We start from the raw sequence: 24,801 nt of genomic DNA, 5'->3' as shown, positions 1-24,801 counted from the left end.
ACTATCAACAAAATGAAATGACAACCAACAGACTGAGAGAAAATATTTGAAAATCATATATCTCATAAGGGGATATAAAGAACTCATACAACTCAAGAGTAAAAAAAAACAAACAATCCAATTGAAAAATGGGCATAAAATCTGAACAGACATTTTTCTAAAGAAGATATACAGATGGCCAACAGGTACATGAAAAGATGCTCTACATCATTAATCATCAAGGAAATGCAAACCAAAACCACAATGAGATATCACCTCACATCTGTTAGAATGGCTACTGTCAAGGAGAATAGCAATAAATGCTGGAGAAGGTGTGGAGATAAGGGAACCCTCCTACACTGTTGGTGCAAATATAAATTGGTGCAGCCACTATGGAAAACAGTATGGAGATTCCTTAAAAAATTAAAAATAGAACCACTATATGATCCAGCAATTCCCCTTCTGGATATTTATCTAAAGAAAATGAAAACACTAAATCAAAAAGATATCTGCATTACCATGTTCAGTGCAGAATTATTTATAATAGCCAAGATATGGAAACAGACAAAGTGTCCATCAGTAGGTGAATGGATAAAGAAATTGTGATATATATGCAATGGACTATTATTCAGCCATAAAAAAAGAATGAAATCTTGCCATTTGTGACAACATACATGGACCTCCAGGGCATTATGCTAAGTGAAATAAGTCAGACAGGGAAAGATTAATACCATATGATCTCTCTTATATATGGAATCTTTAAAAAAACATAACAAAACAAAAAAACCTAAGCTCATAGATACAGAGAAAAGATTGGTGGCTGCCAGAGGCAGGAGATGGAAGGGGGAGAAATGGATGAACTGTTTTTGTATTTTTTAGTTTAAAAAAATTGAACAAAAAAGTAAGTAAAATTTTTAAATAAAAATAAAATCTTTTTCCAAAGAACAAAAAATCTCCCTACATTCAAACTTAATCCTTGAAGGTTTAAATATTTCAAGTCAATAATGGATTAAATAATTTGTAAATTCAACAAAATTTTATTCAAATATTTACTGTACATCTAACTATGTACCAGACATTAGGCACTTGGGACAATAAAAGAGAGAAAGATTACTGCCCTCATTGAATGTGTATGTTTTCACTGTGCCAGAAAAAATTTTTTTAAAGTTCCTTGCTCCCTATGAACTATTATGGGTGATAGGAAAAAAACAGATCAGATAACTACACAGCGTACCTTATTATTTATTATTTATCATTATTTATAAATAATGAACATTCATCTTAAAAATCAAACTACTTCTAGAATTTATATAGATCTAAGGAAGAAAAATTAATATCTGAATAAATATCAACAGGTAAATTGGGTATAGGTTTAGGGAATAACTATTAAGATATGTCACTGACAATATCATTGTCTTGCTATATGATCCTGACTGTGTCAGAGGTTTTCAATTTCCTTCTTCATAGAACTAGTAATAAGATATCAAGAAAGTTCTGGTGAATAACTACTGAATCACAGGCAAATGTAATAAAAATGTAATCATTTATGACCATTTTTCAACTAACTTATAACAGAATGACCAAAGTAAGAGCTGAGATTTTTCCCTCTTCTACACTTAACAACACATTGAAAATGTATTATAAATACTGTTTTCTATCACTGGGGTTTATCTCCTTTAAAATCTATACAACCAATTAATGTTAATTATATTCTTAACATATAAATGGAATTTTCAAATAATTTCCCTGAACAAATTTTATGAAATAAGCTTTTTCTTCTTTTCTCAATAAGGTTGTAGAAATAAATACGTAGGCTTCCTGTCAGACTAGGACTGACTGTCTTCTGAAGTGAATGCTGTAGAACAGGGGTAATCTGTCACTCTGGGTATGCTATCTTTGACAGCCTGCAGGGAAATAAAATTATATCTGACATATGACTAGAGATGCTAAAACCTACAAAAACATCTTCCAAAAGTTTAATTAATATTTGAAAGTTTAATTTATTTCTAACATAATATTCACTGAAAGCTATTTTTTTCATAGTATTAATAAGGCATACTTTAAAGATTAGTGAATACGGGACTTCCCTGGTGGCGCAGTAGATAAGAATCCGCCTGCCAATGCAGGAGACATGGGTTTGATCCCTGGTCGGGGAAGATCCCACATGCCGTGGAGCAACTAAGCCCATGCGCCACAACTACTGAGTCTGTGCTCTAGAGCCCACATGCCACAACTACTGAGCCCACGTGCTGCAACTGCTGAAGCCCACGCGTCTAGAGCCCGTGCTCCACAATAAAAGAAGCCACTGCAAAGATGAGCCCACACAATGCAACAAAGAGTAGCCCCCGCTTGCCACAACTAGAGAAAGCCTGCGCGCAGCAATGAAGACCCAACATAGCCAAAAATAAATAAAATTAAATCTTAAAAAAAAAAAAGATCAGTGAATAGATTTACAAGAAGCACTATCTTAAAAAGAATTTCTTTTACCCACTAAACAAAAGCAAATGTAGAACCCAGAAAGATAACGCACCTCAAGTTTTCCAACACTCAACAAAAAATTTTTAGTCCCATAGAGTGAAAAAGCAAAGAACAAAGAGTTTCATTACTTTTCAATAGATCAGTTGAATAGATACACTGCATTACACATAAAAATGGCAACAACTTTCTAATTTTAAGACTTTGAAAAACGAAATGCCACAGTGCCCTCTACTGTCACTTTAAAGAAACTTAAATAATCTGTAAAATAAACTCTAGGTTTTACATTTTTGAAACTATATCCAATATAATCAATGAAAGAAGAAACAGCTTTTCGTTATTAATATAATAATAAAATTTCATCTCATAAAGAGAAGCAATCTCAACCATGTCTGATTGCTTCAAGTGTAAAAGAAATGATATTCTCATAAACCCTTAAATCTGTTTTTAATCACTACATTATTTTATTTTATAAATGCCTTCAGGAGTAGAGGAACAATAGACTTAGAAAAAAAAATCACTGTTATAGGAGAGGAAGTAACTCTCTAAAGACAATAAATATCTTTAGATGAGACGTATTGACCTAGGCATGCTTAGAAGAGTGGTGTCCAAAGTGAGTTAAGTAAAATATCCCAGTGGGGTGCAAAAAGATAGTATCAATATTATCACTTCTATTTATAATTAAACAACTAATATTTAGTACACAGAATAACAGTCCCTCTGTGGGATGGTATATCACATGGTAATGTGTCAGGATATGCAGTATCCTAATAGAAAAGGAGGAGTTTCTTTTTTTTTTTTTTAATAGAAGCCACCATTTATTAAGCACTTATTAAATACATACTTAATCTATTTCATTTCTTATAAAAGACTTAAAAACTACTGTAGGTTATGTTAGCATATAAAACACATAGCTTTTTCCTTATAACTTCAATTTTTTTTTCCTTTTTTTTTTTTTATTGGTTTCTGCTTTATAACAAAGTGAATCAGTCATACATATACATCTGTTCCCACATCCCTTCCCTCATGCATCTCCCTCCCTCCCACCCTCCCCATCCCACCCCTCCAGGCGGTCACAAAGCACCGAGCTGATCTCCCTGTGCTCTGCGGCTGCTTCCCACTATCTATCTACCTTACGTTTGGTAGTGTATATATGTCCATGCCTCTCTCTCGCTGAGGAGTTTCATAACATGAAGTGTTAACAACAGCACCCACAAAGAAACTATATATACCCACAAAGAGTCCATACTGAAGAAATTCTAATTACATAATCACAAATAAACAACAAGTATATGGCAGAGCTGTTCCTTTCTTACTGCTACTTCAAACTCTTCATTAGAGTTAATAAATCTAATCAGATGACAATAACTTTAAAAAGTAGAAATTATAAAGATTATTTGAACTGTGAAATCACATCTTACTATCAGTAAGTTACTATCATAAACCTTACCGTAAGTATATATTATGACTCAAAAATACTAAATAATAAGACTAGGACTCCATCACAATTAGCAAAACATTTTTAAATAGTTTATTTCACCATTATCTCTTCCCTTCTATTTTTTTATGGTTTAAGAGGCAAGTCATACATTAGTATATGATGAATGTATATTATCATAGATAAATATGTATACCTATTAGAATTACATCCTAAATATTTTAACCAACTGTGGTATGTATTCAAAATAATTTAGAGATCACTGGCCTAGAGATAAGCTTGTTCCTACTACAAGATCTTTAACTAAGAAAAATTTTAATAAGTGTTATTATATTAAAGAAGCCTTCAGAGGAGCCAGATGCTTGGAAAACAAAAGCCTTGTGTCCAGAGAGATGACTATATACAGCATCTATATAAAGCCCCTACTAGAGCTGCAATGACAAAGTGACAGATCAACTGAGAATCTTGTCATAAAGTAATCATCTATAGTCAGTTATCCTATTATTTACTTTGTCTTCTTATATAGAAATAAAACAAATATAAAAAATAAACATCTTTCTTAATAGCAAGTTAAGTAAATCACTCTTTGCTCTATAAACTCTTATTTTATACTTTCATAATTTGTCTTAAATATTTATTACACAGACATATTTTCCCTCACATTCAATTCACTATGAATTCTAGAGGAAACAATTTCTTAATTATTTTTCTATGACCCAAGCTGTGCCTTTACTGGATAATGAATTAATAATGATTGAATGAACAAAGACTATCCATATGATTCATCAAATTAAGCCTCCAGGTCGATGTGCAGCAGAACTCTATGCTCCTTAGCCATTGGCCAACTAAGGGAACAGCATGAATGGCCATCCTGAAAAGCAAGGAGTCAGAGGTTAAATTGTCCCAAGGACCAGCTATACCTCAGTAGAGATATTTTACAAAGAATAGCATAGAATGAAGGGACCATGTTACTAGAAAACATTTTCATTTTCTTTATTCTTTCTTCTCCTTTCCCTTGCCTAAAAGCTGTCTATATTTTAAAATGCAGATTTGGAATACCTGATTTATTAAGGAAATATTCCTCCTAAATTTATATAAAGGTCCATTTCTTCAAAAGAGCAAAAGAGAATTGAGAATTTTCTTTGATATAAGGGAGCAAAGTATATAAGGTTTAAGATAGGGTTACTTTACTACATAAGAGAACACAAGAATGCTATGAATAAGCCACCGATTTTGGTGTCCCTAAAAAAAGTATTTTTCATCAATGGAATATTTATTTGTAGCTGGAAAGTGAGTATTTTAAAAGCCCTAGAATTATAAAATCTCCATCATGAGGCAATTTAATTATGGTGACCTGCAACATTAACACATGCAAAGTTATTTACTTGCCCTTAATCTCTGAATCTAGAAAAACTACCTCAATAAAAGGTAGTATACCTCAATAAAAATATAAAAAAGAATCCATGTTTTGCTGGAGCAATGGTAATTGCTACATTTTTTCAGTGATTTCTTTCTTTGAGGGTTTGCATTAAAGATTCAATTTCAAGTACATTAAGGGTGATATATATGCTCTGTTAACTACTCAGATAACTGTGTACCTTCAATTTTGTGGAAATTGGAACTCCTGTGCATTGCTGATGGGAATGTAAAATGGTTGCAGCTGCTATGGAAAACTGTTTGGCAATTCCTCAAAAAGTTAAACACAGAACTACCATATGACCCAGCAATTCCACTCCTAGGTATATATCCAAAAGAATTAAAAGCAGGAACTAGAATAAATATTTGTATACCAATGTTCATGGCAACACTATTCACAATACCCAAAAAGTGGAAACAAACCAAGTGTCCATCAACAAAAGAATGGATAACAGATAAATTAAGATGGCATATACATACAATTCAGCCATAAAAATGAAATTTTGATATATGCTATAACATGGATGGACCTTGAAAGCATTATTCTTAGTGAAATGTCAGACAGAGAACAAATATTGTATGATTATACAAAGTATCTAGAATAGGTAAATTCATAGAAACAGAAAGGAGAATAGAGATTACCAGGGGTTGGGGGGAGGAGGGGATGAGAAGATATTATTTAATGGGTACAGAGTTTATACTGGGGATGATGAAAATTTTCTGGGTATAGATAGTAGTGATAGTTACACAACATTATGAATGTATTTAATGTCACTGAATTGTACACTTATAAATGGTTCAAATGATAAATGTTATATACATATTAACCTGATTTTTTTTAATTGACCTGCCAAGTAACAGATTTACATAAACAAGTAGATCATACACATCTCTTTTTTTTTAAGACTTTTTTTTTTACAGCTGTTTTAGATTCACAGCAAAATTGACGGGAAGCTACAGAGATTTTCTATATACCCCCTGCCCAAACACATGCATAGCCCCCCCATTATCAATATCTCCCATCAGAGTGGTACATTTGTTACAAATGATGAACCTACACTGACAGTCTGCATAGACTTTTAAAAATAATTTTTAACTCTCTATTGAGTCTCTGTTGAGTCACGGTCATTAAATTTTTTTCCTTTAATTCTCTGAACCTATTATAAGAGTTGCTTTGAAGTATTTTTCTACTATATCCAAAATCTGGATCCACTCAAACACAGTTCCTATTTGCTGTTGTTTTCCCTGTATGTGAGTCACACTTTCCTGTTTCTTTGCATGTCTAGTAAGCTTTGGTCAAAAACTAGATGTTGTGTCTAGTAAACTTTGGTCAAAAATTAGACGTTTTAGACAATATAGTGTAGAAACTCTGGATTCTATTTAATTTTTCTGGATGCTGTTCTTTGGAAACTTGCCTGGACTTAACCTGCAGACTCCCTCCTCTTGTAGTGTGCAGTCACTGGTATGTCTGTTCAGTTTTTTTTTCTTTTTTTAATTCTTATTTTTATTTATTCCTAGGGGTCACACCTGTGAGATCAGACACATTTCTATCAGGTCAATCTCTCTAACTCTTTGCAAGGTCAGGAGAATCATTCCATACTTTTCCATTTTTTTCCTTGATTAATCCTGGAACACTTCTACTTACTTCACTTCACTGCTCCCTTTTTCCCCACAACTTTTCCACTAGGCTTCCAGTAGACAAAAAACAAGAAACAAGCAAACTAAAAACTCAGCAGAGAAAAAAAAAAAATCTTAAAAATCAATAATACCTTCAAATTTGCCTTTCTAACTGAAATGTGAAGAGCCACCAAGAGAAATGAGAAGCTGACCATAGGCAGGTAAAGGATTCAGGAGGTAAAAGGTGGACCTTAAAAAAGACAATAATTAAAATTGCCCATCCCAAAATAATTAAAAATAGCCATGGACAAAGGAAAAATAAAAGAATCTATGGATTAGAAGAAGGCAAAGGAACACCTCACTGGAAGTATGTATTATATGCAATAGGAAAACAAAGAAAGTCATACTGTTTATTTCAGTATAATTCATTATTACGTGATGCAGTAATGAAAATATGAAAGGTAAAGCAGCTCTGCCTCTACTACTCACCTGACCCTAAGAATACATAAAAGAGAATAACTATTTAAAGTTGTCTTATATAGTAAATAAAAACACACATGTAAGAAAGCACTTTGTAACCTGTGAAATCTTTTAAAATAATGCCAAATTTATTTAGATACAGAGAACAAACAGGTTGTTGCCAGAGGGGAGGTGGGTGAGAGGATAAGTGAAAAAGGTGAGGGAAATACAAGATGTACATACTGCCAGATACAAAATAAATGTTACCTGTATGAAATGTACAGTGTGAGGAATACAGTCGATAATTATATAATACCTTTGTATAATGACAATGGTAACTAGACTTACCGTGGTGATCATTTTCTAATGTAGAGAAGTATCGAATCATTATGTTGTACACCAAGAACTAACATAGTGCTGAAGCGCAATTATACTTCAAGAAACAAACAAACTTCAAGAAAAAGATGATTTGTAGTTACCAGAGGCGAGGAGTGGTGAGAGCGGGAGAACTGGATGAAGGTGGTCAAAAGGTACAAACTTCTAGTTGTAAGATAAATAAGTATCAGGGATATAATGTACAACATAATATAATTAACACTGCTATACATTATAAATGAAAGTTGTTAATCAAGTAAATCTTGGGACTTCCCTGGTAGTCTAGTGGTTAGGATCCAGCACTTTCACTGCCGCGGCCCAGGTTCAATCCCCGGTCGGGGAACTGAGATCCCACAAGCCACGCAGAGTGGCCTAAATAAATAAATAAATAAAGTAAATCCTAAGAGTTCTCATCACAAGGAAAAATTTTTTTCTTTTTCTTTTATTTTTTATCTACATAAGATGATAGATGTTCAACAAACTTAATCATTTCATGGTGCATGTAAGTCACATCATTATATTGTACATCTTATACAGTGCTGTATGTCAATTATATCTCAATAAAACTGGAAGAAAAAAATAAAATACATTACATATTTTTAAAAATAAATGAAAAAGACAAATTTTAGACTAGACTATTAAGGAATATATTCTCTCACTACATAAGCACTAACAGAGCTATGAATTATTAATTTGGGGCAAATGTAAACATACTTAAAAATTAATGTGATTTGATATTCTTTGAAGAAAACTTCTATCTATCAGAGGGTAATAATAATGTTCTTATTTTTCTTGGGGAAAATAAATCAAACATTTAGAAAGCTCTAAAGTGGTTTCTTAAAATTGGTCACTCCTCTTTGGAGACTTAATTAAGAAAAAAATTCCCTCTTGAGATATATCATCTTTGCTCAACTTTGAACATATGATTAGCTTGCACAGTAATTTGTAACTCAGTTAGCTTCCCACATATCTTAGGAACGAACTAGTTCAAAGAATGAACATATTTTCTATATTAACAAGAAAGAACAAATTAACTTAGTTAATGCACAAAGAATTAAATTTGCAGACTATCAAAATTTTTACCCTAAAAATTACCGTCAATAATCCAGTTTATTTTAAATTTACCAAAATAGTTGGTTTTCTAATCCTAAGTGTTGATACCAATTCAACAATCTTAATTATTGTAAACTAATTGCTTTGGGAATTACCATTTTTCACTTCTACCTACAAAACCTGCAGACTGATTTACCCTCCTGCTCAGGCTGACCAGCCCAAAATGACGTACATGAGACCCAGATCAAAAAGCAAAGGCCTATGAGAGGCAGGCAGTTAATCATAGTTGAATTAAGCAGGAATGACTGGGAGCAATGACGACCTGGACAGATCACACCTGATCTAAAGGCACAACCAGTACTCCACTCAGCCAACTATTTTGCTCAGGAAGTTGGCCCCCAAGCTGCTAGATCTTCCCATTCTCACAGAAAACAGAAATCTGGATTTTGATACAAAACATCTTCATTTTTAACTATTAGCAACTGGTAATTTAAAACTGGTAAAAATATAGTTTTAAACAAAACATCTGTGGGGCTGCCAGTTTGTGGCTCCTGTATTCTTCTTAAACACCTGCAACCTTCCCTGCTTCGCTTTCTCATTATTTTATCCCCATCACCTTCTTCTCCAGAATAACCAAGCCTAAAGAATACGGAAAAGGTTAAGATATGGAATAAAGAAGCTAGACGTTGTTAAAGGGTACAAAGTTGGAACTACAAGGGGAACAAATGCTGGAGATCTAATGCACAGCATTGTGATATAGTCAACAATACTGTCTAATATACTTCAAAGTTGCTAAGAGGCTACATCTTAAATCTTCTCAGCACAAAAAAAGAAATGATAATTAGGTGACAACAGCTAACCACTACCAGTGATAACCATACTGCAATATATAGATGTATCAAATCAATAGGATGTACACCTTAAACTTATATAAAATTATACAACAAATATATCTTAATTTTTATTTTTTAAAAAAAGGAGCTAAAGAATACCAAAGCTCAGGAATCTTGTTACTAAGCTTGAAGTAAACATACTTCAGCTTAGAAAGTATGAAAATCAGAGCTACTCCTGCAGCCTTAGTGGCTGCACTTCAACTAGTGACTACATCCACTCAGCAAACAAAATCATAAGGCTTCTTCAGCAAGCGTGGAGCACAGAGCAAAGCCAAGCATTTGCAAGAGCTTGGAAGCCAAGTGGACTGGAGCTGGAGAACCAACTCTGCTACTTGATTGTTACCTCTACCTTCTTATCATTTAAAAGCTAATGATATCATCATTTCTAGAATGCTGTTATGAGAAATAAATAAAATATTATACATAAAGCACCTAGGCTTGGTGAATAACCTGCAGATGACCAGTGCTTAATAAACGGGTGCTAAATATATTGATGTGGCTTATTATAATCCTTACAACTTTGTACTTTTGTAAGAAGAAAGCACTGGAGAGAGAAAAATTTCTGTCTCAGGGCCTATCTGTGTCAGTTTGCGTACATGTTCTCCCTGCTGACTTCCTCCCTCAGACAAATTTAAAAATACTCTGTATTTAGACATTATTCCATTATTCTTATGATCAATGAATTTCAAGTGGTTTCTGGTTTCTAACTCTTGTCCTCAGGCAGGAATATAAACAGAAGATATAAAAAAATAATTAAGGGCTTCCCTGGTGGCGCAGTGGCTGAGAGTCCGCCTGCCGATGCAGGGGACATGGGTTCATACCCCGGTCCGGGAGGATCCCACATGCCGTGGAGTGGCTGGGCCCGAGAGCCATGGCCGCTGAGCCTGCGCATCCAGAGCCTGTGCTCCACAACGGGAGAGGCCACAACAGTGAGAGGCCCGCGTACCGCAAAAAAAAAAAAAAATTTCAGGGCCTCCCTGGTGGCGCAGTGGTTGAGAGTCCGCCTGCCGATGCAGGGGATACGGGTTCGTGCCCCGGTCTGGGAGGATCCCATATGCCGCGGAGCGGCTGGGCCCGTGAGCCATGGCCGCTGGGCCTGCGCATCCGGAGCCTGCGCATCCGGAGCCTGTGCTCCGCAACGGGAGAGGCCACAATAGTGAGAGGCCCGCATACCGCAAAAAGAAAAAAAAAAAAAAAAAATTTCAGTGGCTGTTTTGTTGGGTTCTAGTGCTTTAGGCTCAAAATCCCTAACAGTTTATTTGGCCCTTCCCAGTGCAATCACCATTAATCTCTGCAGCCTCGTCTCTCCTTCCTTTCTGCCACGCTCTCCAAATACACTGTACTCTATACAATGTACTCCTGTACATGCTGTTCCTTCTAACAGGGACACACTTTTTATAAATTCTGTATCGTGCAATAACAAATTAGTTTGGGATCTTGTAAAGAATATTTAATTAATGTTTAAGATATGTTGTATTTCTAACGAGCAAGATTCTGCTGAGAAGTTAAATTGAGCTTGCACTTCCTGAACAAAACCAATCTCTAGAACTCCTTAGGCTGTGACAATTATAGTAATGTGTTTAGAGAAATGAATAGCGTTTTAAATAAATGGCCAAATAATTGTGGCTTACTGATCACTCAAATCTAAGAATGCATTTTAATTTTAAAAACTATTATAAGCATAAATGTAAAGAAGTTCACTCAGGGAACTAGTTAAAACCCTAACCGCCTAATAAAATAAAATATAAAGAGCTATAAATATTATATTGATAACACCTAAATATTCTCCATAATTCTAGAACTGTACTCTAACCAATTAAAACAAACAAAATGCATAGCATGCCAAGGGAAAGAGTCTTTAAAAGGTAGAAAATTTCACTAGAAAAAACAAAGTGCAGAAATGTCAGAATGAATTATAATTCTAAAGGATTAACTAAATGAAACTGAAAACAAGCTAAAACCCACCAAGTCATTTTTATTTTTTTTTTGTTTGTTTTTTTTTTTTTTTTTTTTTTTTTGCTGTACGCGGGCCTCTCACTGTTGTGGCCTCTCCTGTTGCGGAGCACAGGCTCCGGAGGCACAGGCTCAGTGGCCATGGCTCACGGGCCTAGCCGCTCCAGGGCATGTGGGATCTTCCTGGACTGGGGCACGAACCCGTGTCCCCTGCATCGGCAGGCGGACTCTCAACCACTGCGCCACCAGGGAAGCCCCATTTTTATTTTTTAAACAGTAGATCAGGTTAGAGGGTAGAGAGGGATGAAAAGGCAGAGCCAAGAGGATTTTTAGGGCAGTGAAAACACTCTGTATGCTATCAATACTATAATAGTAGATATATGTTATTACAAATTTGTCCAAACTCAAAATATGTACAACACCAAGGGTGAACCCTAATGTAAACCATGGACTTTAAGTGATAATAATGTATCAATGGAGTCCATCAATTGTAACAAATGTACCACTCTGGTAGGGGATGTTGATAACCAGGAAGCTATGTATGTGTAGGGGCAGAGAGTATATGGGAAATCTCTGTACCTTCCTCTCAATTTTGCTGTCAATCTAAAAGTGCTCTAGGGATTCCCTAGTGGCGCAGTGGTTCAGAATCTGCCTGCCAATGCAGGGGACACGGGTTCGAGCCCCGGTCCAGGAAGATCCCACATGCCGCGGAGCAACTAAGGCCGTGCCCCACAACTACTGAGCCTGCGCTCTAGAGCCCGCGAGCCACAACTACTGAAACCCGTGTGCCTAGAGCCCATGCTCCGCAACAAGAGAAGCCACCGCAATGAGAAGCCTGCACACCACAACTAGAGAAAGTAGGGCATAGCAACAAAGACCCAATGCAGCCAAAAATAAATAAATAAAATAAATAAAAATTTTTTAATAAATAAAATAAAAGTGCTCTAAAAAATAAAGTCTATTAATGGGGCAGAGAGGAGGAGATCAGAAAAAGTATAAATCTTTGCTAGCCATAGAAGACTAATTTTTAAACTATTATAACTAGCAGTTCTGAGTAGACTAAAAACTACATGATAAAGCTAGCATAATTTAGCTCTGGATTTGTATTTGAAACACTTTTCTTTCCACCTCCTAGTGAGACCCCTTCGAAGCATTTTTTTTTTTTTTTTTTTTGGCTGTGTTGAGTCTTCGTTGCTGTGCGCAGGCTTTCTCTAGTTGTGGCGAGCGGGGGCTACTCTTCGTTGCAGTGCACAGGCTTCTCATTGCGGTGGCTTCTCTTGTTGCGGAGCATGGGCTCTAGGCGCGTGGGCTTCAGTAGATGTGGCTCGCAGGCACTAGAGCGCAGGCTCAGTAGTTGTGGGGCATGGCCTTAGTTGCTCCGCAGCATGTGGGATCTTCCTGGACCGGGGCTCGAACCCGTGTCCCCTGCATTGGCAGGCAGATTCTCAACCACTGCGCCACCAGGGAAGCCCCGAAGTATTCTTAAGTGCTATCTTCTAACAACTTTAGACAACTTATTTAAATTAATTGTATTCACACACACCTTCTGTTCCAATACACAGTCTCTTTTAGACACAAATTATTCACCCTCGTCAAAGGTCTACTGAGTATCTACTGCATATAGTACATTCAGAAAATATAAAAAGATCCTTACACTCAAGATCCTTCCTCTGAGGTCTTACAATTCAGCTCTGGGAAAAGGTCAAAATGGCCCTGGTAAGAGACTCCAAGTATGCAAATGCTAAAGACAATCAACCAGCCTGTCCTTCTGTTCCCCTTCTTGGAACACTTCTCTCTTGGTTGAATCCTTATCTTTCAAGTCTCAATATAAAGGCTATCTCTTCACAAATCTTTCCTGACACCATCCTGCTATTTTCTATGGCAGCATCCCACTTCTTTCTTTCATTGTTCTTTTTTTTTTCCCATCTGTAATTACATATTTAGTTGCTTGTTTACTGGTTTATCATCTGTATCCAATAACAAACTGAACACTCTATGTGGACAAAGACTCCACGGTATTACCAGTAATTAGCGAAGCACTCAGTACTCAATGTTTAAATGAATGCGTACATCTGGTGCTCAGGAGAAAGGTCTGAGCTAGAGAGACTGGAGTAGAGGTGATAACTTAGCCATGAAAACTGGTAAGATCACCTGTGAGAAGTGTATGGAGTAAGAAGAGAACCTAGAACCAAGACCTTGAGGTAGCCCAACATTTAGAGTTTTAATAGAACAGGCAAAGAAGACTAGGATACAGAAGTCAGATAAATCAAAGCGAAACCAAAGAGAGAATGTTTCAAGGAGTGAGTATTTCAAATGCAGAATTCTGCCAAGAGGTCCAGTAAAAAGTGAACAGAAAAGGATCCATTAGATTTCACCTCATTCAAGTTAATGGTGACTTTAGTGAGAACCACTTCAGAGCACGTAGGATCTGAGGACAAATTACAGAGTGATTCCCAGGTGAGGAAGTAGAGACACTATCTAATTGTTAAAAGTGTGAAGGACAACAGAGAGGTAGTAACCAAGAGAAATGATCCTGAACATCCAGGAGGTAAATATAATAGTATATCTGTATAGCATGAGATTCAAATAAGCAGGGAAAGCAATCCTCACGACCCTGAAAGTACACCAGCATAATTCAATCGGTCAAATAATGTTAATTGTTGGTGTTGCTAGTTTAATAAATTGTCTCCCCATTAGACTTTAAGTGACCCAGTGAGCACAGAGATAACGTATGTTTTATCCATGCCTAGGTTTCTAGGAACCTAGAACAGTGCCTGCCACACAGTAGGTGCTCAATAAATATTTCTAAGTGAATTCATAATTCTGAATACAATGTCAACTACTGTAATAGCCACCTTGATTGTCTCTCTCCTCTGATCCTTTTTTTTTCACTGTGAGATGACTATGTCACATAAGCATAAACGTGTTTTTACAAGTATTACTGTCATTACGCCTTACTTCCCCTACCAGACGCTCAAGCTTCTTGACAGCGGAACTTCTGTCTGCTCATCCCATGACCCGCTCAGTGTCTTGCAGGAAGAAGTAAGGCTAAATAATCCTGAACCTGGAGAAATGGCTTCTTACGAAAGAGCTGTGACAGGTATTTCACAGTGATTCCAAGGTCAACCAGTGGACCCTGCCGCCCCAAGCGCGGAGATGCCAGAACCAGCGCTCCCCCCGGACTGGAGCCGCAGCAGCCGCCTGCCCGGCAGAGGGCGCGGCAGCCACCGCGACACACATCCCCCTCCAAGTCGGCCGCCGGCCTCAGTCCCCGCCCCCGCCCGGCGGTCACCTGCAGCGGCTGCACTCGGGCCTCCGCTCAGCCGGCTCCACTGGCAGTTCCCACAGCCCGTCCGCACTAGCCCCGTCCGCCTCCGCGTCCAAGGCAGTCGCCGCCGGCGCTGAGCCGCCCTCCCGCCGCTCCTCCTCGTCCGGCTTCCAAGACCTAGAGGCCCGGGGTAGCCGCGCGACGGGGTCCCTGGGTGTTCGCGCCTCTTTCTGCAGCTCCATGACAGGCGCTCAGGTCCGACCGTCACATTGAAACCCCGCTGCCGCCAGGCGGCGCCACAAGCTGAAGAAACCAGCCTCCGCCGCCCGGCGCCACGCACGCACGCCACGTACGGGGGGCGGGTCTCCGAAGCCCAGGCTGGAGAGCCCGCCCCGCAGCGGACAAGGAATGAACCCATTGGTCTGTGCCCTGTGGGCCAGTTCACCTAGAACCCGGAAGGGAAGTGTGGATTGTCCTGGGCAGCAGGTGAGGTTAGGAAAGCTTCTCGGGGAGAAGTAAAGGAATCTCCTCTGAAAACACCTCAGGTGGCAAACTTGAATGTACTTCCCTTGTTTTCACCCCTTTAAAAGTGAAAATATAATGGAATTCTGCGTTTTCTGCCTTAGGATGGCAGTTTAAGAATTAGCTGGGTGACCGCACGCAGCAACAAAGACCAAATGCAGCCAAAAATTAATTAATTAGTTAATTAATTAATGTAAACATTTTTAAAATAAAAAAATTTAAAATTAAAAAAGAATTAGCTGCGCACGCACAACAGTCTCAGCATCTGATGTACTTGATCAGCTTGTGTACTTGTTTCAGGCCTATAAAGGAGAGGTTGTACCGATTGAAAGTTGAATTCACGGCTGGTCTACTTCAGCGGCTTTCTTGCTCTAGAAGGGCAGGGACCTGTGTCCTGTGTCTTGTACTTGGTATTTCTACTCGTCATGAAGCATACTATTTTACGCTAGACACTAAACATTTGTTTAAATACGGGGGGGGGTGTTGTTTTTTGTTTTTGTTTTTGTTTTTTGTTTTCGTTTTTTGTTTTTGCGGTACGCGGGCCTCTCACTGTTGTGGCCTCTCCCGTTGCGGAGCACAGGCTCCGGATGCACAGGCTCAGCGGCCATGGCTCACGGGCCCAGCCGCTCCGCGGCATGTGGGATCTTCCCGGACCGGGGCACGAACCCCTGTCCCCCACATCGGCAGGCGGACTCTCAAGCACTGCGCCACCAGGGAAGCCCTAAATGCGGTTTTTAAATTGTCCGAGGCCCCTAAGATCAAAGGCAGTAAGAGAGCTGAGATTTCATGTATGAGGGGAAAAATAAGCCACAGAAAGATAACTACCTTGCCCAAGTTTTTACAGCTCTGGAAAACAGCAATATAGCCCGCAGTTTTTTAAAAGCCAGAATGAACTTTACGTTAGAATGAAAGTGGCATTACTTCTTGCCCTATATCGGTGCTGATTCTTTTCATTTATTAATACTTTGTTACTTCTACCAACCTTCATCATTTTAAACAAAAAAATTAAGTTTTCACCAGTCATGAGCTAAGTTTTGCAATCATAATTATCTTGATTCTAGAGCTATGAAAGATTAAATATAAAACAAAGTAGATTTATCACTAACAGTAATGGAGCAGTATTGTATTTCTTAAAGTGTTTATCTCACTATTAAGTTTTTAGTCATCTTAAAATCAAGCCTGTAGGGCTACCCTGGTGGCGCAGTGGTTGAGAGTCCGCCTGCCGATGTGGGGAACAGGGGTTCATGCCCCGGTCCGGGAAGATCCCACATGCCGCGGAGCGGCTGGGCCCGTGAGCCATGGCCGCTGAGCCTGTGCGTCCGGAGCCTGTGCTCCGCAACGGGAGAGACCACAACAGTGAGAAGCCCGCGTACCGCAAAAAAAAAAAAAAAAAAAAAAAAAAATCAAGCCTGTATATAGAAAACAGGGCTATTGTTTTCAACTTTCCCGCATTCTTTTCCCCTGGAAATGGCACCTGTCATTTATTTTGGAGTACTCTAAGGGAGGATAGAAAAAGGCTGAAAAACCTGCCTGGTGATGGATGTAGCATGGGAGAAAAAACTGGAACTTAATGCCAACTGGAGTTGGGAGATAATGAAATCCCAGAGACTACAGAAAAGGAGGTGAATCAGAAAATAAAGAAATATGGGTGCAGATTTAGGTTGGAGAACCAGTTCTTTAACTACCAAAATTAAATTCTCCTGTGACAACCCTTAAACTCTCGCCTCCAATCTCAAGATGTGGAATGTTCTCTTAAGTCATTTAAGGTCACTCCAGACGCCCAACTATGAGTTATGTGAGGGCAGGTGAGTCCTAAGAAGCCTATTTATATTTGGCTTTCTCTTTTAATACCCCACATGAGATCACTGGCTCTACCCATCAAAGTATTCAAAATCCAACCATTTATCTCTCCTACTACTTCTGCCCTGATTCAAGCCCCTGTCATCTCTTGCCTAGACTATTGCCATAAGCACATAAGTGGTCCCCTGCTCCATCCTTGCTTCTCTGTAGTCTATTCTCCCAGAGGTTGACCAGAGTCAAAGAAAACTCCCATGCGGCAGGGATATAGCCAGAGGCGGGAGAAAAGAGAGTCATTTTTCCCTCTGGAAAGCAAGAGTCCAGGTTTATGAACCCTGACCTTGAGAAGCCTGAGGAAATGTATCACCCATCCAGAGAGCTGCTACTTTATGTTACCAGCCTGGGACAGACCCTGGTGTCAAAATAAAGACCATCAGTGACCAAACCTCTGAGAAATACCAAGACACTAGGAAGGCAAGCAAAAATTCCTTTAAGGGATACAACCAACTTACCAGTGCATCAATATTGCAAAATAATCTACTGAGATGTTAATTTATATTTTATTTATCTCCCAACTCCTAGTAATCAGACCATTATGATTCTTTGCTTCAAGGGAGTTTGAGAGGTAAAAACAGATCAGAGATGACCTCAGTATCAGGCCTGATGTCTGTGCACATGTATGTTAGGGGTGAGATGGATGTGTCCTTGGGATAAAAGCAAAAACTGTTAGACTGTTAGAGGGAAGATTTCCCCTAATTGAGAAAGGGACAAAGGGTAACCAAAACCCCACTCCTAACCCCCCAGTGCTCCCAGGTAATGCTGGAACATCCAGATTGGAGGAATGAGGGGGTGACTTCCTGGATGCCTAGAGGAGATGAACCCTAGATCCCAGGTTTCCCCCACCTTGTGAAGATTCTGCTGCTGCCACCAGACTACATGGGACCAAGAAGGCAGGGACTGTGGCATCTCATTGGTAGCAAATGATAACAGTGATAGCAGAAGGTCCAAGGGAGCCTCCCTGATATTTTGGCTCATAGTAAGATCCTTGGAACCTTGTGTGTCACCGGTACAGGAAAGGGCCTCAGTAACGTCTGGGATTGAATACCCTGCAGCCCAACAGAATAAGGATTCAGTATTGGATAAACTTTGATTTAAATGAAGTAAAGACAAAACATTCCTTGCTGTATTACTTTTCTATTGCTGCTGTAACAAATTACCACAAATTTAGTGGCTTAAAATCATATATATTTAGTATCTTATAGTTCTGTATGTCAGAAATCTAACAAGATCTCATAGAGGTAAAATCTAGGTGGTGGCAGGCTGCATTCCTTTGGAGGCTCTAAGGTAGAATCCATTTCCTTGCTTATCCTTCAGGTTGTTGGCAGATTTCAGTTCTTAGTGGTTAGCGTTTTCTTGCTGGCTATCAGCTGACAGCTGTTCCCAGCTCCTAGAGGTCACACATGTTCTTTGACTTATGGAGGAGGCAAATTGTTATATTTACTAAACTTCTTAAAGTTTGCTGGGGCCCACAGCAGGCCACCCCGAAATGTGCCTCAATGGCGTATTGATTATTTTGAATTAAAGTTACTTAAGAAACAGCCAACACAAGAGGGACACTCTGACCTTCCTGTCTCCCTGAAAGCAGGAAATCAGTGTTTCATGTGAAAGGTGCACCCCTGCATCTGGAGGTAGAAGGACACCGTTGTCGCCAAAGATAAGGAATTCCAGCCTAGAAGCCTGTGTAAACAAACATTGTTACTTCTTTAATTTACTACCTCAAGCCCAAACTCTGTTTAGATTCTTCATTAATTGGGCATTCAAAACCTACACTTCATTGTCCTGCCAATTCCTCACAAAGTCACCTAACAAGTGTAAAAAAGGCCTGCTTTGGCTACTTCCCATCTCTCATTTCTATGGGACCTCCATGCACGTGAATTAAAATTGTTCCTTTTTCTCTGCTAATCTGTCTGTGTCAATTATATTATTAGTCCAGCCACAAAAATTCAAGAGGGGTAGAGGGGGAAATATCCCCCTCCCCAACTGGGTCTTTTTGGCTGGGCCTGAGAATTAAATCGACATAAGACAGATCAAAAGGAGAAAAGAATACAAATTTTTTTAATACAAGCTTTTTGTCACACGAGACCCTTCATAAGGAATAAGATCCAAAGATATTATGACACCAACTTGTTTTTATATTAGGTTGAACAAAGAGGCAGTCGTGGAAAAGTGACTCAACTATGTGGGCAAGCTAAAGGAAGATAGGAATTATTTTAACGAAGTCTGTTTGGATAGCATTCTCTTACCATTTTTTTTTTTTTTTTTTTTTTTGCGGTACGTGGGCTTTTCACTGTTGTGGCCTCTCCCGTTGCGGAGCAACAGGCTCCGGACTCAGCGGTCACGGCCCACGGGCCCAGCCGCTCCGTGGCATGTGGGATCTTCCCGGACCCGGGCACAAACCCGTGTCCCCTGCATCGGCAGGCGGACTCTCAACCACTGCACCACCAGGGAAGCCCTGGATAGCATTCTCTTGATCTTAACTTCCTGTCCTTGATGATCAGAATGTACCTTCCTTCTGGTATAGGGAGGATATCTTTCACATAGGAATTTCACTTCCTGTGTTTAGGGAAAAAAAAGTAAAGTCAGGGGCTTCCCTGGTGGCGCAGTGGTTGAGAGTCCGCCTGCCGATGCAGGGGACACGGGTTTGTGCCCCGATCCGGGAAGATCCCACATGCCGCGGAGCGGCTGGGCCCGTGAGCCATGGCCGCTGAGCCTGCGCGTCCGGAGCCTGTGCTCCGCAACAGGAGAGGCCACGACAGTGAGAGGCCCGCGTACTGCAAAAAAAAAAAAAAAAAAAAAAGTAAAGTCAGAGTGGTTTTCTTCTATCTGCAGTTTTTCACATGGCTTTAACTCAAAAGAGTCAATATGTCAGAGAGGCATATATTTGGGGGAACATGTTCTGAACTCATCCCCTTCCTCTATCTTCAAAGCCAGTAATGGCAGGTTTTGAGTCCCTTTCATGGTTTGACTCTCTCCTGCCCCTTCTTCCGTAGTCACAGCTCTCTGACTCATTCTCTGCCTTCCTTTTCCACATCCTTTTCCACCTAGATAATCCAGGATAATCTCCCTATTTTAAAGTCAACTGATTAACTGCTTAATTCCATCTGCAACCTTAATTCCCTTTTGCTGTGTAAAGTAACAGTCTCAGGCATAACACCACAGAGTGCAGAACTTGAGGGCCAAAATCTTACCTTCCATATCTGCACATCTAAATCTACAGATGCAATTCATACAAACTTCACATGAAAAAGAAAAAGGAAAAATATATACCCAAAGTATTACTGATACTTACACCAAGGTACTGGGATTAGAAGACTCTGTGTGAGTGTGTTTTTCCTCTCTCTTACAAATGTTCTGCACAATGACCATGTAAACCACATTTTTAGAAAGAAGTCAGAACATTAACAACTAGATATCAGAATATTAAATGGTATGATTAATGGCAAGTAATATAAAGTGGAAGATGGTTTCTATTAATTCCATTCCTTGTTTTCCTTAGGCTACCTTTCCTTAAGATTGTATTTTTGGGTCTTTTTTTATGTGAATTAGTAGTGAGTCTAGTGATTCTTTTATTTAATGCAAGTTCCCTAAGTACATGTGTCATGATTATTTTGACATAAATTGTTCTTAAGTGACCCATTTGATGATAGGGAGGTGATTGCGTTTCCCTCACCCCCAAGTCACTGGACCCTTTGCTGCTCCCTCTGACTCCAATGAAGGGGTTGAGATTCTTCTTCTCAGGGTAAGGCCTTCCTTCACAGCTTTGTGCTTTTAACCCAGCTTCTCTCCCAGACCACCTGCACCATGTCTTCAGTAGTCACATCATTGGTATAATGCTTGTCTTTTTCTTTCTTTAATTTTCCTGAATACGACTCTATATAAAAATATGCTTGTTTTTCTGCCTGGCTTTCCTCAAGGATCTACTCTAATTTTTATATTTCCTGACTGTGCAGTTATGCTTTCATATTTTCTAAAAATTCTAGGTTTAATTAACTTGGAAATTTATTATCCCTTATCTACACATACAACTTGGATCCTCTGCTCATAGGATTTTTTTTTTAAAGCATCTTGTTTGCTTAGATTTGTTTGTTTTACCAATTAGTTTTGGAGACACTCATTTTTACATTTTGAATTAAATATCCCTGCATAGAGTTAAATAATTAAAATTTATATATCCAATTCAGATGACTGGCAAATTTTTTAACTTTATTTTTATGGCCAAGAATTACCTCTATTATTAGAAACAACTGAGTTTTAGAGCAGGAAGGGAATGCGAAGATTATCTAACACGGTGCTTCTCCAACCTGTCTTACATGGGAATCAGAGGAAGAGCCCCACCCAAAGCCAATTAAATCAGAACCTGGAAAGAAAGAGGGAACTCCAGGCATCGGTATTCTTCTTGCAGCTTGAGTTGAAAACCACTGATCCTAAGATCCTGCTTTTTACAGATGAGGAAGCTGAGGCCCAAAGAGGGGAAATGCCCAGGTAGAAAATGTAAAACTTCTGACTTCTAACCTAGTGAGTTTTACCCTGCCCTTGTTGTTCTCAACCTTTGCGGTGTCAGGGAGCAGAATTCGCCACCCTAAAATGTCTCTTTAGCATGCAGATTATTCCAAGCTGAAAAAATGATCAAGGCCCAAGACTCAGGAAGAAACTTTGACTTTCCCCCTAACTGCCTAAAAGAATGTAGGTAGATGACCTGTTCCAGTTATAGATAACTAGGAGACAGGAAAGTCTGTTTGCTAGAATTCCTCTGTGTCCCATTGACTCTGCACGGCCCAGCAAACATTTGTCTGCCAAACATTTGCTTTTCTACCTAGAAGTCAATTTCCTTCTCCCCTTAGAAACCCCAAACCGCCACCTCCAACACGCTCCGTTATGTTCAGCTGAAAATGGTACTTAAGGTGAGGGTTTAGGCCATTTTGGCAAGTTACTCAGTTTTCCTGAGTCTCTCTCATGTATACATGTTATTAAACTTTTGTTCGATTTTTCTCCTGTTAAGGTGCTCGTGTCAATTCTTAGACCAGCCTGAAGAACCTGGAGGGTAGAGGAAAATCTCTTCCTCCCAGACAGGGATGCTTAGAACCCTCTTTAGAACATTCATAATTACTTGATAAAGCCCAAAGTTCTACCTCCAGCCTAATGAAGCAGAATCGGTCACTCCCTAGGTAGTTCAGATGAGCACCAAAGTTGAGAATCATTGCATCTTACCTAAAGTGGTGATTTTTCTCATGGGAAAAGAACAGAATGTAATCATAATTTCTCTCCTCTTTTTTTTTTTTTTTTTTGCCTACGCGGGCCTCTCACTGTTGTGGCTTCTCCCTTGCGGAGCACAGACTCTGGACGCGCAGGCTCAGCGGCCATGGCTCACGGGCCCAGCTGCTCCGTGGCATGTGGGATCTTCCCGGACCGGGGCACGAACCCGTGTCCCCTGCATCGGCAGGCAGACTCTCAACCACTGTGCCACCAGGGAAGCCCTCCTCTATCTTTTAAAATTGTCAGTCTATGCTTTTGTTAACAGATACATATATATTTTTTTAATATACTACAATCCTATTTAAGGGGACATTTTCACCACAACAATAATTTGTTACCACTGTTGAGGAGGGAGAAACTTTCTCTACCCTTCTTGAGTTCTTGTGACTGGACTAATAATAAAATTGACACAAGATAGGTTAACAGGAGAAAAACAATTTTAATTAATGCACATGGAGGTCTCATTGAAATGGGATCTAGGTAGTGACCAAAGCATACAGCTTTTATACTTTTGAGAAGAAGAAACAATAAATTTGTGAGGAATTGAGAGGACAAAGAAACTTGGGCTTTGGGTGCTTAATTAGTGAAGAACCTAAACAGTTTGTCCTTGGGGTAGTAAATTAAAGTAGTAACAATGTTTGTTTATATAGGCTTCTCCACCCTAAATTCTCTATCTCTGGTGATAAGTGTGTCCTTCTACCTCCAGATGCAGGGAATGCACCTTCCATATGAGAAATTTATCTTCTGCTTTCAGGGATATCCTGAAATGATATCCTGTATGTTAAACAGTCTCTCTAAGGGGATAAAAAAAAATCTCAACCTTTGAAATTCCTTGAGGAAAAACACCTCCTGATAGCTTTGAGCTGCAGGGCATCTTGATCTAACAAGTCATCTGTTGGCAATACCTCATTTGAGCCAATAACTAAAAGGCATATGCCCCAACCCTAGTTCTCCTTTTAATTCTCTCTGTGTTTTGAATTGAAGTATAGAGGGAAATATGAACTTTGCTTAAAAGCAACCTGGCAATTATGTTTTGCTCTTCATCCTCAAATATCCTTGAGGGAAAATGTTGCAAAAGTAATTATTAAATAACTTTTAGTTTTCAAAGTTGAAGTTCCAAAACCAGTATATAGAGTCACAGTCCTTGAGCAGAGAAAGGGGACAGGTTTTGTTCATCTTCCTTACTCAAAGCAACAACCCTGTATGTGAGCTCCTATAGCAACCTGCTAGGACCTTAAACTCAAGAACTGTGCCTTTCATCACCCTATTCTTGATGTAGTGAGCCCATCCATTAACAAGGAGCTTCAAAATGGTGCTAGAATTCATCCTGAGGTGAAAATGAGAAAGGAAGGGGGCAGGGCACAACCTTTAAAAGAATGACATAGCCAGAGGATACTACATAAACTGGTTAGAATCAAATTGGTCTAAGATGGCGGACAAGCTGACTTCCACTAGACCTTGAGCCTCATTATATGCTCATTTTAATACATTAGCATATGCTAAATGACACATCCACAGGCACCATGACAGTTCCGAGGCTGACCATAAAAGGCAGTAAAGTGGGCTGTGGCCCAATTCCTGGAAATCCCCACCCCTTCCCCAAAATAGTTGGAATAATCCTCTCACTCATTAGCCTATGAAATTACCCAGCCCTATAGAAACTGTCAACTCTGTACCCTGGTGCCTCTCTTGCCTTCTAGGATGGCCCACACTCTGTGGATTGTATTTCTCCCATGGCTTCTCTCACCTTCCAAGATGGCCCACACTCTGTCTATGGAGTGTGTATCTCCCTGAATAAACCTTTCACTTTACTATGGCTCACTACTGAATTCTTTCCTGCGAGAAGCCAAGAACCCACATTTGGCAGCTGACTCACCTGAGACCTGGGAAGTGACCATCCTCTCCAGCCCCACTTTCTTTCCTGCAACAAAAATATGGAAACACAGGGGCTTCCCTGGTGGCGCAGTGGTTGAGAGTCCACCTGCCGATGCAGGGGACACAGGTTTGTGCCCCGGTCCGGGAGGATCCCACATGCCACGAAGCGGCTGGGCCCGTGAACCATGGCCGCTGAGCCTGCGCGTCCGGAGCCTGTGCTCCGCAACGGGAGAGGCCACAACAGTGAGAGGCCCGCGTACTGCAATAAATAAATAAATAAATAAATAAATAAATGGAAACACAAATCATCATCATGGAATTATGGAATTCTAGAACCGCTGGGCTCCTCAGAGATGACCTTCTATAAT

The 24,801-nt window shown here is 39.4% G+C and overlaps 1 protein-coding gene across 1 annotated transcript in view; it reads right to left on the bottom strand.

The window, feature by feature from the left end:
* DTWD2 (DTW domain containing 2) overlaps positions 1-15,179 on the bottom strand; it is a 93,870-nt gene extending 78,691 nt beyond the window's left edge. Inside the window, exon 1 of the mRNA XM_082621214.1 lies at positions 14,951-15,179. Coding sequence (XP_082477340.1) covers positions 14,951-15,168 — 218 coding nt within the window. The 5' untranslated portion in view covers positions 15,169-15,179. The remainder of the gene's footprint in view (positions 1-14,950) is intronic.
* Between the last annotated feature and the right edge of the window lie 9,622 nt (positions 15,180-24,801).

The sequence above is a fragment of the Mesoplodon mirus genome (genome assembly GCF_964341445.2).
Source record: "Mesoplodon mirus genome assembly, chromosome: 5".
In the NCBI taxonomy this organism is placed as follows: Eukaryota; Metazoa; Chordata; class Mammalia; order Artiodactyla; family Ziphiidae; genus Mesoplodon; species Mesoplodon mirus.
This window is presented reverse-complemented; position numbering and strand designations above follow the sequence as displayed.